The sequence below is a fragment of the Pelodiscus sinensis genome, chromosome 1 (genome assembly GCF_049634645.1).
Source record: "Pelodiscus sinensis isolate JC-2024 chromosome 1, ASM4963464v1, whole genome shotgun sequence".
In the NCBI taxonomy this organism is placed as follows: Eukaryota; Metazoa; Chordata; order Testudines; family Trionychidae; genus Pelodiscus; species Pelodiscus sinensis.
The window spans coordinates 252,486,287-252,500,422 of record NC_134711.1 but is presented as its reverse complement, the minus strand read 5'-3'; the positions used below and the strand labels follow the sequence as shown (position 1 = coordinate 252,500,422).

General features: G+C 39.2%; 1 protein-coding gene across 2 annotated transcripts in view; it reads left to right on the top strand.

Moving 5' to 3' along the window:
- The window catches only part of GPC6 (glypican 6), a 1,157,112-nt gene that overhangs the window by 840,053 nt on the left and 302,923 nt on the right, over positions 1–14,136 (top strand). For both annotated transcript variants that reach the window (XM_006113655.4, XM_075918824.1), the window contains exon 4: positions 8,540–8,705. In XM_006113655.4, the coding sequence (XP_006113717.2) occupies positions 8,540–8,705 (166 nt within the window). The remainder of the gene's footprint in view (positions 1–8,539; positions 8,706–14,136) is intronic.

The window sequence follows — 14,136 nt, the reverse complement described above, 5'->3', positions numbered from 1 at the left end:
GTGTAATTTAAGTATATAAATGGACTCTCCAGAAATCTATCTACTATTTTGCAAAACCAGAAATATTTTAGCGAAACTGTATCAATTGAGCAGGTTTTGTAATGTAAGCTTCCCTCTGCTTTCCATTATCTGAAATCAGCAATAACTAGAATTGAATTTCAACCCAGAGAATTCACTCCTATTGGAGACTATGCATATTGCAAACCAGTGATAAAATTTAAAGTGACTTTTACTTCTTATAAGCATTTATAAAAAAAAAAGATAATAGCTAAACTATCATTTCATAATGCTGGAAGTAATAGAAGCATTTTGCTATTACAATTCCCTTCTCTATTAACTGGGTAGTATGCAGTATAGATGATGCTCCCTGAATTTTGCTATGCTTAAGGACCATGCTTTAGGTGCTTTTTTTCAGATTTTTCATATTGTGAATCACTTTTCAGTTTCATGATTTAGATCCCAGTAAAATCACATAGCCACAGAAATACAGGTTATATCTCTGTGGTCTGGTATCCTAAGGACCTGACTGGTCCTGAATGAAGGAATAAATTTGCCAGAACAGGGGAGGTCTAAGGCTACCAGCTCCCCAGCCCACTGCCCCTCCCTGCTTTTGGCCCAGCTGCCTTACCCCCCCTCCCTCTTCCTCCCAACCAGGAACCCGTGGCTATCCTATCCCTGCTACCAGGGATGCAGCGGCTGCTGTTGCCCTGGGCCCAGCTACAAGGGCTGCTGCAACCTGGTTGCACTACCAGGGCTCTGGCCCTGTTCCTAGCCCCAGGCACATTGGGCTCCCAGCTTGTCGCTGAGTCTCTCTTGCCACTGGGGCTCCCAAAACTGGGACTTTCTGGTTCAGCAACATCTGTGGTCCTGCCGGACCACATATATTGCTGGACCACACAGTCCCATTTTGGGAGGTCCAACCTTTATTAAGTTCTCTTTTGTGATAATACACTGAACCACAATCTTCACTTCACAGCAAGCAAAGTCAATTATAGGCAGAGGCCTGAGACAGATTCTGGTGTCCTAATCTTTTGCAGGTAAGGCAAATTCGCAACCTCCTCTGAGGAACTTTCTAGTGCTGTGTTGTGTTTCAGCAAGGACAAGGTGACCAGGAGGGTGGGGTTTTTTTAGGAATAAAAAAAGCTTAAAGGACAGAAAGAAGATGCAAATTTGCTTTGTACTCTGGAGTACCCAAAACTGCAACTTAAGTGCATTTCTCAGCAGCAATCTAAGCACACATGCCATAAGCAGGTCATTCCAGACCATAGTCATCAACCTAAGGTGCACTTGTGCATCTGTTCAATATTTTATACCTGGTGCTTATACTTACAAGCACCTTTTGAGAGAATTTAAATGTGAACTTGAAAGATCCTGAATAAGGACATGTTAACATAGAGATGTAAGGTGACCCAACATATGTACGCTACTCACTGAAATAATGAAGAGGGCATTTTGTGAGGGCCCTAAATAGATGGTGCACTATGTATAAAGTCTTTATATATTAGTGGAACAAAAGACAGTACTATGCAGCACTTTAAAGACTAACAAGATGGTTTATTAGGTGATGAGCTTTCGTGGGCCAGATTCACTTCGCCAGATCAAATTGTGGAAGAAAATTGGCAAGACCAGACTAATACTGCTACATCTCTATTACTTATATATTAGTGTGGCTGTATTAACAATATCAGTGTGACCTGCGGTATAGAACACAGGACTGTTCTGTTCTTGACCAATGTCCTAGACTGAGGCAGCTGCATGGCCCCACGAGCTCCAGGGTAGCCATCCAGCTCCAGAAGTCTGGGATCAGGGCAACCTTCCATCCCTGTGATTTCCAGGGCAGCCACCTGGCCACTGTCCAGGGCAGATGACCAGCCCTGCAAGATGTGAGGGTCCAGAGTCAGGGTACAGGATGCTGCTGCCCTGACACCTGAACCCTGCTGCCCAGGTACCATATGTACATGCAGTCCACAATCTACTATATATTTGTGTGTCTGACTGTCTGTGCATTCGTTTGTGAGTCCATTTTTTTAAGAACTCCTCTTTCAATCGCATGTCAACTAGAAATTGTCTCTGTTAAACAAGGACATTGGGTGTGGGCTCTCACTTTCAAGGCATGCAAACAGTTTAATGCAGGGTACTTAATCTAAAGTATCGTACACCACTGAACTATCATTTCATTTCATTTTACAGTGACGTGCTTTTTTAAAAACCAAAAGTCTTGTGTGTGATAGCTTGCAATAGCCAACAATGTGAACATATTGAACTACCAATCATATTCTGTCCAGAATGAAATTCCAATGGATTTAGAGACATTAAATTTAAGGGTAGTGGATTTATCACCTTAAACTGGTTTATATCTTAGTAAAGGAGATATTATTTTAATGGCTGTGAGCTTGAAAGATACAGAAAAATAGTTTCTGATATTCACGACTTTCTGCCAGCTTTCCGTTAGTGTAATTCTAATGCAGTCAATGGATGCGTACCTCTGCAAAGCTGGAGGATTATAGTGCTCCAGTAATCTCAAATGCCATGTGTAACTTTTTTTGTCTGAAAGAAGATCGGGTCCAAACTTGACATATGGTTTGTAGTAAAGGTGGGACCTCCAAGGTCCGGTACCCTCAGAATCTGATCAGTTCTGAATGAGAGATTTTGGCAGATCAGCCTGCTGTCCCTTCCTGCTGCTGGCATGGCTGGGATCCCTGGACAGAGGCTCCCTGGACAGAGGCTCCCCAAGCACCACTAGCCCTCTGCTGCTGCTGTTGGCCTGTCTGGGGATCCCCAGACAACATCCCCCAATGTTGCTGGACCAGAGAGTCCTGTATTTGAGAGGCTGAACCTGTTGCAACTCTTTGCAGATTGACCCTCTGTGATACAATTCTCACTCCAGATATAATTTGCCTGCATTCCTATTTATACTATATTCTCTTTATACTATATTGTCAGAGCGATGTAAAAGACCTTAGAGTAACAGGGAATAAGACTCTGATATAGTGAAAAACATTAAACTGTCTTTTGAACGAATGCATGGAGTTCTAATTAAGTGTGTGCATATATTTCAGCTGAAACTTTTTCTGCTGGAGATAGTTGTTGAATGAAATCAATAACAGAAAGATCATGAAGAGAGCCAAAAATGAACAAGAAGAAAGTGAATAATTTTACATTCAGCAGTGAGCAAATCTAGTTTGAAGGAAAGAACCTGAGAAAGGAAGAGAAATCTCATTACTAACCTAAGTTACATGTACTTCTTCCAGTGTTTGCAAAATTCATCAATAGGCTGTAATTGCAGCCAGCCAAGAAGATAATCAGTGAACGATATATACTAAAAGCAGAGAATGAGTGTCTGGTCTTGAAATATTGAACTAAAGTATAAAGTTTATGGATTAAAATTAAGTGAATATGCAAAAATGCTGTTGTACAAGCTGGGTGACTTACAATGGGATTGTGTCAACTTTAGTTGTCAGTCTATTAATACTTACTTTGTAATAAAGGATTCAAATCTGTTCTCAGTTGCACCAGTGTAAATATGTAGAACTCCTCTTTATATTCATGGATGTACTGTGGATTTACACCGGTAGAATAAGATCAGAATCTGGCCCATTGTGTGCACTAAAAAGCTTCTTTAATTCTGGCATAATGTGTGAAGTAAACATCAATTTTTTTAAATTAAATTGTTAATTTAAAAAGTTCTCCCTCCTTTTTCTCTGTTTCACCAACATGAAGTTTCAGTGACTCCCACTCCTCATTTAGCTTTTTTAATTTTTCATTCGGGCTGGGAAAATAATTATTTTTTATCGGCCTGTGGAACTGGTACTTACAATTAGCAGACAAGGATATGCAGCTGGAACTCCTTTCATCAAAGGAGAAAGAGGAAAGGGTGGCATGTTCCAGAAGCAAACCTGCTAATTGCTTAAATAGTTTGGAAATCACACAGGGCAGAGACAGTGGCCAAAAAATCAGCATGTACTGTCCTGGGAAAAGGAGCTGGGAAGCACATGCAAGCACAGGTATCTTGTTGCTGTGCTCTAGGATTCACTACTATTCTGGAAAAAAATTTCCCCTACAAAGCCTTGGTCCTCATCATGAATACCCAGGTTATTAGGTTTTTACTCTTTGGTTGCACCTAGACTGGCATGATTTTGCGCAAATACATTTAATGGAAAAGTTTTTCCGTTAAAAGTATTTGCGCAAGAGAGCGTCTACACTGGCATGTGCCTTTGCACAAAAGATTTGCTTTTGCGCAATAGCATCCATGCCAGTGTAGATGCTCTCTTGCGCAAGAAATTAACTTGGCTGTCTACACTGGCCCTCTTGCGCAAGAATACTTACACAAGAGGGCTTATCCCTGAGCAGGAGCATCAGAGTATTTGCGCAAGAACCACTGATTTTGTACAGTACAAAGTCAGTGTTCTTGCGCAAATACTCATGGCCAGTGTAGACAGGTAGTAAGATTTTGCGCAAAAGCGACCACTTTCGCGCAAAATCTTGCCAGTCTAGACGCACCGTTTAGGTACAGCATTAGCATCACCTGGTGGAGGAGAGATTGCAGCAAATCTTCAGGGATGACAGAGCCCACATATCCTATGGTAACTCCTGTCTGTCATGATTGTATGTAGCAAGAGAAGGATATAGACAGATATATTTGTTTCATGTACTCTACTTCTTGGTACTTGAATAAGATTTGGAAAACATTGATTTTGAAGTATTAATTATAGCTTCATGATACATTTACAGTTCCCTATAGGATTTCAAAATTGTCAAAACCTTAAGTCAGATATTGCCTATAAATGCCAGTCTAGAGAGGGCTAGGGACAGGATTAAGGTGTTAAAATCAACTTAGATAAAGTTCAGGTAAAAAAAGCTCACATAATGAAATAAAAAAAAAAAACTTGACTGAAACCAGAAATGTAATGTGTTTTAAATCTACTAGGAACAATCAAGGCTCAGAGGGGGTAATGTTGAAATGTGTTGTGGTTTGAATATACTTACATAGAAATGGAACTGTCAGATTCAATACAGGAATTGGTATAATTACTGATTAAAAATTTCTCAGTTATGCAAACCTGTGCAATGTGAAAGAGAGGGTATGATTTACATAATACCTGTTTATTTTTAAATCTGAAAAGTAGGTACATTTTCTAGTTTTGGCTTGGAGCCAACTAAAAAATTATTATTTTTAAAATCTCCTCTTCCTCCTCCTTCATCAGTATCAGTTACAGCAGGACTGGTAAATGGAAAATCCAGTAGCTCCCATAAGCCTATTCAAGTTTTGAATAATTCATACTGTAAAGATACATCTTTTGTTGACTGAAATTAGTCTGCAGACAAGAATTACCACATGGGAGAGTTTGTTTTTGAAGATGAAGAAGAGGAAGAGCTTTGAAAACCCCATAAAATAGAGATGGCCAGTGGAAAGCAAATTATTTATGATTGCAATTCCAGTTTCCAGGACATGTGCCTGATTTCACATGCTCATAGTATTTCTGAGGAAATAATTTCTAAAGTGAAATTTTCTGGGTGTGGTATATGCCTCAGATTTTCAAAAGTTTGAGCAAAATTCCCTCAACATTTTTCCATGATCTTAGAGGACAATAATAGTTAATCCAAAGTGTGTGTGTGTGTGTGTGTGTGTGTGTGTGTGTGTGTGTGTGTGTGTGTGGTGGAGGAACCTAACTATTCTGTTTAATCAAATTATTTGCCAAAACAACTGAAACTTGCTCTGAAAATATCCCTCAGTGGGGATTAGTGCTCTTGTTAGATTAAGAGGACTAAAAAAAAAATTATAAAAGATTTAATATATTCCCTGAAGCATACTCAGCAGCTTGTACTATGATTTTTAGCAGATTTTTATTAATGTAAAAGTGTCATAAAAGTCTCATTTAAACATACACTCAGCATAATCCACCAAATATCAGTGTTTTAACAGAGATAAGAGAAAATCAGTCACAAAAAAGAGCTTTTCTATGTTTTTAGTATTAGAACATTCATTAATTTACTGTGCTCTCTCCAAACTCTGAAAAGTAGAGAGCAGCATGGATTTCTTCATGTCCCTGTTCATTACCATGGGACGACATCTTTGTAATCTATTGTGACAGGCAATAATTATTTTTATTGTAATAGTGCCCAAAATGTGCTAAGCATTTTCTGAATACAGAGACCAACACAATACCTGCTCTAAAGAGTTTGCATTCTAATGGAAGATAAAATGCAAAACAAACAAACAGAACACTACTCAGGGGAGTGGGCAGATGGGTAAAATAAGGTGTCTCAGTTTTTTAGCTGTTATGCACAAATCTTCTTACAAAAAACATTTCACCATCTTCCATGCTCAACAAGCCACTTTGTTGCTGTTGTGCTCTGCTGTTGTGATGCATTTGGGTTTCTTTCAAATGAGAATAAATGGTTACCGTTTGGCCTGAGGTCTTGGGTGGCACTGTGCTGTGCAGCTTTGGCTCAAAATTCTGTCACCAGTAGCCTGTTTAGAGCACAGTGATCTCACCCTGGTTAGGACCAGCCTGGTTACTCCTTGCAGGATGATACCAACTGCCCTTCCAGGCCTGAGTCTCTCAAAAAATTGTCTCCTCTGCAGCACTCAGCCCCCTAAAGACACAGGCCACGTCTACATTGGCATGATCTTGCGCAAATACTCTTTAACGCAAGAGTTCTTGCGTTAAAGTATTTGCACAAGAAAGCGTCTACACTGGCATGTGCTTTTGCGCAAGAGATGTGCTTTTGCGCAAAAGCATCTGTGCCAGTGTAGATGCTCTCTTGTGAAAGAAAGCTCCGATGACCATTTTAGCCATCAGGCTTTCTTGCGCAAGAAATTCATGTTGCCTGTCTACACTGGCCTCTTGCACAAGAACAGTTGCGCAAGAGGGCTTATTCCTGAGCATCATCGTCCTTGTGCAAGAAGCACTGATTTCACACATTAGAACGTCAGTATTCTTGTGCAAGAACTTCCCACCAGTGTAGACAGGCAGCATGTTTTTGCACAAAATCATGCCAATATAGACGTAGACACAGGGAAAAGTGTGGTAAAGCATTTTGCTTCTCAGATTGAAACATGGCAAATGATTGTGTAATAAAACAAGAATAAGTTTAACAAAGAACAGATATTTGAGTGATGCCAAGAAGAGGAATTGGGATAGAAACAATAAAAAACAAATGAAACTAACAACACATTTCCAAGACTAAAACCTAACCTCACAAACTACAGTATTTTATTTGAAGTAGTTTTCTCACCACAGTCATTCTTCTAGCATGGCTGGTCAGTCCTTAGCCAGGCTCCAACACAGAGCCCAAAGTGTTTGTTTTCTTTGTCTCCTCAAGCAAAGGATGCCAAACTGGTCTTTTCTGTCTGCTTGTATTAAAGGTTTTCTTTTTCTTTTCAAAGTCAGGTAGCATCCCTTGGGGGCCCAGCTTGCTGTGGCCTCCACCACTGGGCAGAAATTGACCACCATGTCAATTTCTGCAATCTCCTCCCTCCAGTGTGATAGGTAAGAGGCTATTCCCCCACTTGCTAGTTTGATGGCTTTCTTTATCTTTTCTGTAAACATACTTCTGTTGCCTCTCCTTGCTCAATTCACACTGGGAACACATTCAAGCGGGCAGCATCACATCCCTTTCTCTAGGTATTAAGCTGCCTTAAACCTTGCCTGCCAAACCCCCTTTTAAGAACATATTTCTAGAACATATTTGTAATTCTTTATGTGTTAACAGTGCATGAATCACACAGGAATGTTTTTGATCAGTGAGTTAGTATTTTTCCAAAGATACCTTAAAAATGTACCTTTTACATAAATGTCCCAATATCAGATGAGTTGGGATTTACTCAGCTGATCAGGTCACCTGAGATTCACTGTTAGATACCAGGGAGTGCTTTTTCCCCACTGGCACTGGGTGCCTTTAGGATCACAACTGCCCTTCCAATTTTTATTCTATGTATTTATGTATTTATTTATGCATTGTTTGAGATTATGCCAAAATAAAATTTCAGAGTTTGGCTTTTACAGCAATAGTATTTGACAACAACGTTGTTCTAAACAGACAGTCCAATATCCCACTTACACCTGAACATGCCTGAATTATTTTGTAGACATCACTAGAGTTATTCTGGATTTATTGTGGTATAACAGATGAAAAATCTGACCCAATGAGACTATAGCTGGCAATTACCGAATGAAGGTTTCAGACAAATGTGCCTCCGACTGTGATTCTTCCTATTAGAATCTTTCCCTAACCTTTCCTCTTATTCTCTGGATTTCCCTTTGTTTTTCATTAAATGTATACAGACACTGGGCAGAAGATCTGAAGCTGAATTACAATGATGGGGATGTTGACATCTATGTTCTTGCATATCGCTGACATCTGTGCCAAATTAAGAAAATTGGCAGTAATTGATTATTCTCACAGGAGGGTATTAGTAAGAGTTAAGCTCTGTCACAAACTGTCCTTTCTTCATCTACTGCCTGAGGATCATCTCAGCTGTTTAGTCTCTCATGGGACAGGAAATTGATTCCCTATTTTTTTTTAAACTCCACAGGTCAGCCCAACCCCAGGGTGCATCCGTGCACTAATGAAGATGTTGTACTGCCCTTACTGCAGAGGACTTCCCACTGTGAAATCTTGCAACAACTACTGCCTCAATGTAATGAAGGGCTGCCTAGCAAATCAGGCCGATTTGGACACTGAGTGGAATCTTTTCATAGGTAAGAGGCGTTTAAATAATTGGTGAAACAAGGAGTGGTGCTTTGTGAGTAATTCAGAAAAATGCTATCACCAGCATTTACCATCCCGGAAAATGAAGCTTTAAGTCAAGCAGTAATTGAATCTCCTCTTACTTTTTAATCAAAGTTTCTGGCTTGTCATAAGAAATTACTGTTCCGCTCTAGAGCAGTTCTTATTAAGTATATAAAGGTGTTGTGTTGTGTGGTGCTGAGGTTTCTGAACTGAATTATTAGAGGATATGCAAAGCATTTTGAAAAAGTTTTGGTTAAGGATGTGATAGCAAGATTAACATGAGAGTGAGCGAAAAACTGTGTATTCACTATGTGCTTAAGGGGTGAGCACCTATTTGCAATGTCTATATATTCAAACAGAATAAACTACATCTCTGACATTTCTTAATTTCAGAACCATATGAGAAAAGAGCTTTTAAAAGTTAGAGTTGTGGCAAGTAAACTATTTGTTCAATGCTTTGATGTCTCCCTTGCAAAATGTAGAATGGAAAAATATTAAGTGCACAAATAGAATTTTAGAAGGATTAGGGTGAAAACCCCCACTATTTAAGGAAATGTGTTATTCCAGTTGAATCCGCATAATCTGTTAGAGGAGTGTGCTGGCCAACAACCAAGTGTCCCTAAAATTAAGGTACAAATAAAAGGCCTCAGCTTTCAAAAGGCTAACATTTAACCTAAAAAATGATTTGAAAAAGTACATTTGATTTTCTTTAGTGCAAGCACACGATTATGAGTTAGGCAAAGCAAATAAGCAAGGCAAAGAATAGGTAGATATGTGCTCCGCTAATGATCTTTCATCAATCTCCAGAAGTCTACAATGGTTGGCTAGAAAACAATGGTCCTAAAGCAGAGAGACAATACCTAGGTAAACACATTTTGCCTCATTTTAAGCTGAACTCGATGGTATGAGTTTGAAATCTAGGCTCTGTCTCCAAATGGTTGAGTATACACACTCCATTCCACTTAGGAGAGATGGCATGAAAAGGGAGCGAGGAGAGAAAAACAGAGCAGGGAATAGGCAAAATGTTAAGAAAAACGTATTGAAAGGATAATCATAGAATCATAGAATAGAATCATAGAATACTAGGACTGGAAGGATAGTGATAGAGATGCAGCCGTGTTAGTCTGGTGTAGCTAAAACAAAAGACAGAATTATGTGGCAGGACCAAACACTGTCTAGACCATCCCTGATAAACATTTACCTAACCTACTCTTAAATATCTCCACAGATGGAATTTCCACAACCTTCCTGGGCAATTTATTCCAGTGTTTGACTACCCTGACAGTTAGGAACTTTTTCCTAATGTCCAACCCAAACCTCCCTTGCTGCAGTTTAAGCCCTTTGCTTCTTGTTCTATCCCCAGAGGCCAAGATATACAAGTTTTCTCCCTCTTCCTTATGACACCCTTTTAGATATCTGAAAACTGCTATCATGTCCCCCCTCAGTCTTCTCTTTTCTAAACTAAACAAATTCCCATTCCTTCAGTCTTCCTTCATAGGTCGTGTTCTCTAGACCTTTAATCATTCTTGTTGCTCTTCTCTGGACCCTCTCCAATTTCTTCACATCTTTCTTGAAATGCGGTGCCCAGAACTGAACACAGTACTCCAATTGAGGCCTAACCAGCGCAGAGTAGAGTGGAAGAATGACTTCTCGTGACTTGCTCACACACACCTGTTAATGCAACCCAGAATCATGTTTGCTTTCTTTGCAACAGCATCACACTGCTGACTCATATTCAGCTTGTGGTCCACTATGACCCCTAGATCCCTTTCTGCCATATTCCTTCCCAGACAGTCGCTTCCCATTCTGTATGCATGAAACTGATTGTTCCTTCCTAAGTGGAGCACTTTGCATTTGTCTTTATTAAACTTCATCCTGTTTACCTCAGACCATTTCTCCAATTTGTCCAGGTCATTTTGAATTATGAAACTATCCTCCAGATTAGTCGCAACCCCTCCCAACTTGGTATCATCTGCAAACTTAATAAGCGTACTTTCTACACCAATATTTAAATCATTGATGAAGATATTGAACAGAACCGGTTCCAGAACAGACCCCTGCAGAAGCCCACTTTTTATGCCTTTCCAGCCGGATTGTGAACCATTAATAAGTACTCTTTGAGTACGGTTATCCAGCCAGTTATGCACCCACCTTATAGTAGCCCCATCTAAGTTGTATTTACCTAGTTTATTGATAAGAATATCACGTGAGACCGAATCAAACACCTTACTAAAGTTTAGGTATACCACATCCACCGCTTCTCCCTTATCCACAAGACACGTTACCCTATTAAAGAAAGCTATCCGATTGGTTTGACATGATTTGCTCTTTACTCAGGATTTTTGGTAACCTGAAAATCAGACACTTTTTGTGCTTGGGGAGAGATTTAGTGTTATTTCCTTTAATTGAAGCTTCCATTTTCTACTTAAAATAAAAAATGTCCTTGATTTTAAATTGAATTAATTATTTTTTAAAAAAATAATAAATCAGCACAATCACAAAGAGAGTTAAACTAAGAGCTGGAGTGGGTGGGGAGCAGGAATTTGACAAACTCAGAATAGTTCAGCAAGCTCCAAAAACCAATAGGCAAAGTTTCAAATTCTTGAATTCCACAAGATTGGTACCCTTTTAAAAAAAAGCAGCATGGCAGGAACTAAAGACGTGAGTGGGAAGAAAAGTTTTGAAATAGCTAAATGGCCTGAATATTACCTGGAAGATGCTGGGTAAACCGACAAAGCCTTGAGAGTTTTATCTTCTCCAACAAATTGATATGAATCACTTGGAAATGCACTCCTTATTGTAGTCAGTATTGCCCCCAAAGTATTTAATGTTTTTATCATTTTTAAAATCATGCCTCTTTTAGATTGAAGATAATGTTTTAATTACTGTACATACTCGTGAAAAAGAAGATCTGAAGGTAAACTTTTCTAGGACTGGATACAGGATATATTCTCTCTCTGTCTATTGCATTCATCTCAGTGAAGCAGGTAAGAAAATAGAGAGACGGATTTGGAAAAGGTTTTATCTCACTTTGTGAGACCATTGATAGCTTTGCTGAAGATGAAACTTCTTAGCCTTTGCTTTTTGTGGGACTGTAATGCAGTAAGTTGCCTCTGACAGACGGCTGTCAGATGCTTTCTAATAGCACATGCAATTCCCTTAGTACTAAACAAAACAAAACTTCTACTCACTGAATTAAAACGAACAGCAGCATTTTACAGCACTGCTGAGCTATGAAAGATTGAAAAGAACGCATGAGTCATGTTTATGCCTGTTGCCAATGTTAGCAACCCTGCAGTAGGAAAAAAAATAATTTTGTGCATTAACAGTCTCTGCATGACCAGACATCCCTAATGTTTGTGCATATTCATGTACAAAAGGCCAGCTTTGCTCCCCTAGTAGTTTGCATGTTGTAAGGTCTTGCAAATGTTGATGGTTGGAGAAAGCTCTCCAATGTGTATGTGATCAAGTGGACATATTTTGTGCATGGAAGAAGATTTTCTAGCAATGTCCCACAGGTATTTTGATTAAGGGACATGTAAAAAATCCACAAATGAACAAAGGAATTGGGGTTTCCGACAAGAGGATATATTGCATGTTCCATCAAGCTTAAAAGTACAAAAGTTAAGGCAGAAATCGTATTTTATATGGAAGAAATAAATCTTATATGTGCTTTAAAACATTGGAAGAGTGGGACAGTATTCCCCAAACATCTGATGCTTTCCAGAAGTTTATAGACTTGAAAATTAGTAAGAAGGGATGCAGCTGCAGCATCATGTAACACAGATTATATTACATGTTTCCTGTTTGTCACCTTGAGCAACAATTTATTGCAAGTTATTTTTAAGAAAATATTACACAATAAGAGCCAGTCTTGCACTTTTTACTACAACAGAAATCCTGGAAAACTTAATGGGAGATTTTTCATGAGACAAGATTTAGTAAGGGACAAGAAGTTGTAGTCATGACTAAATAATCAAATAAATTCCATTTTCCTTTTGTCTAGAAAGATCTTGGGCTAAGAAGTCACTTTGAATTGTATCTGTCACATTAGCTTTTCAAATACTTCCTTGGAATACATTTGATTTTCATGATGTGCTAGTTATCAAGATTACCCAAACTCCCATGAATCGGACCTGACAGGTGCATTATATAGCTTGATTACATAGAGTAGATCAGGGGTGTCAGTCTCTGGAACATGGCAAATTAATGTCCAATTGACTGGATATACACATATATCTACATCTTTCCCTCCGTACACAGAGAAGCTTCCTGCTATTATGAATGAAGTTTACACAGAGATCAAGGTGTGCTGCTGGCCTCGAAGTACAGACCAAAGGTATATCCCAGAAGACGGAGGTGGCTACGAAATGCCTTTGTGGCTATGTCTACACAGCCGGCTTTTACCAGCAGAGGGTATGCAAATGTAGCACTGATTAGCATTTTGTTGTGCTTCATTTGTATAATCTATTCGAGCCGTTTTTTGCGTAAGGGTTTATGCACAAAAACAAGCAGTGTAGACGTTTCCTTTTTGCACAAACCCCCCTTTTTGCACAAGATCCTTATCCCTCTCTGCCCGACAAAATGCTAATCAGCACTTCATTTGTATACTCTCGGCTGGAAGCCAGCTGTGTAGACAAAGCCTGAGTGTTTAAGACTTGGCTACTCTGGGGACCAAGACAGACCTCAGCATAAATTGGAGCAACTGGGACATGCTCTAATTCTCAACAATTTCCCCAAGGGAAGTAACTATGGGGTTTATTTTTTTTACAGCTTGCAGTATCCCAGAACCACCATAGTGGGGTACTCTACAAAGATTCCTACTCCTAATATGTACCATCCCAGCCTTGGCCTGCAACTTGTTAAGGAGCCAAATTTATTGTGTTAGATTGTCTCCAGATTCAGGAAGACTACACTGTCAATACTCAATTCATGTCTGAAGAGTTTTGTTCACAACCAACGAAGTCAGGGTTTGTTTTGGTTTTATAAAGTAAAAACATAAAGTACACCAAGCAGGCTCCTATGGACCAAGTATGAATCAGTTGCATTAAATTGCTGTTGAAATAGGACAGTGGAATTAAAATAGCCAGCGTACTTATAGAAATGAGTGTACTTGTGACTGGGCAGATTTGAATCTGGGACCTCAATGTAGGAGCCTCTACAGCTTGAGCTGTAAAGCTAGCTGGCTTGTAGCTTAGGTGGTAGAGCTCCCTTGTTCTTAGCTCATGTTGTAAGCGATCTAAGTGCCACTACATGGAACAGTGAACCACAGTAGGTGTGTGGGTTACACTTTTACTTATACTTTTGAAATTATTTCAGCAACATATTAAATCAGAATCAAAAGCAAATCATCTTAGTTTGACTATTGTACGTAGGATAAAATTCTGATTTATCCCTAAC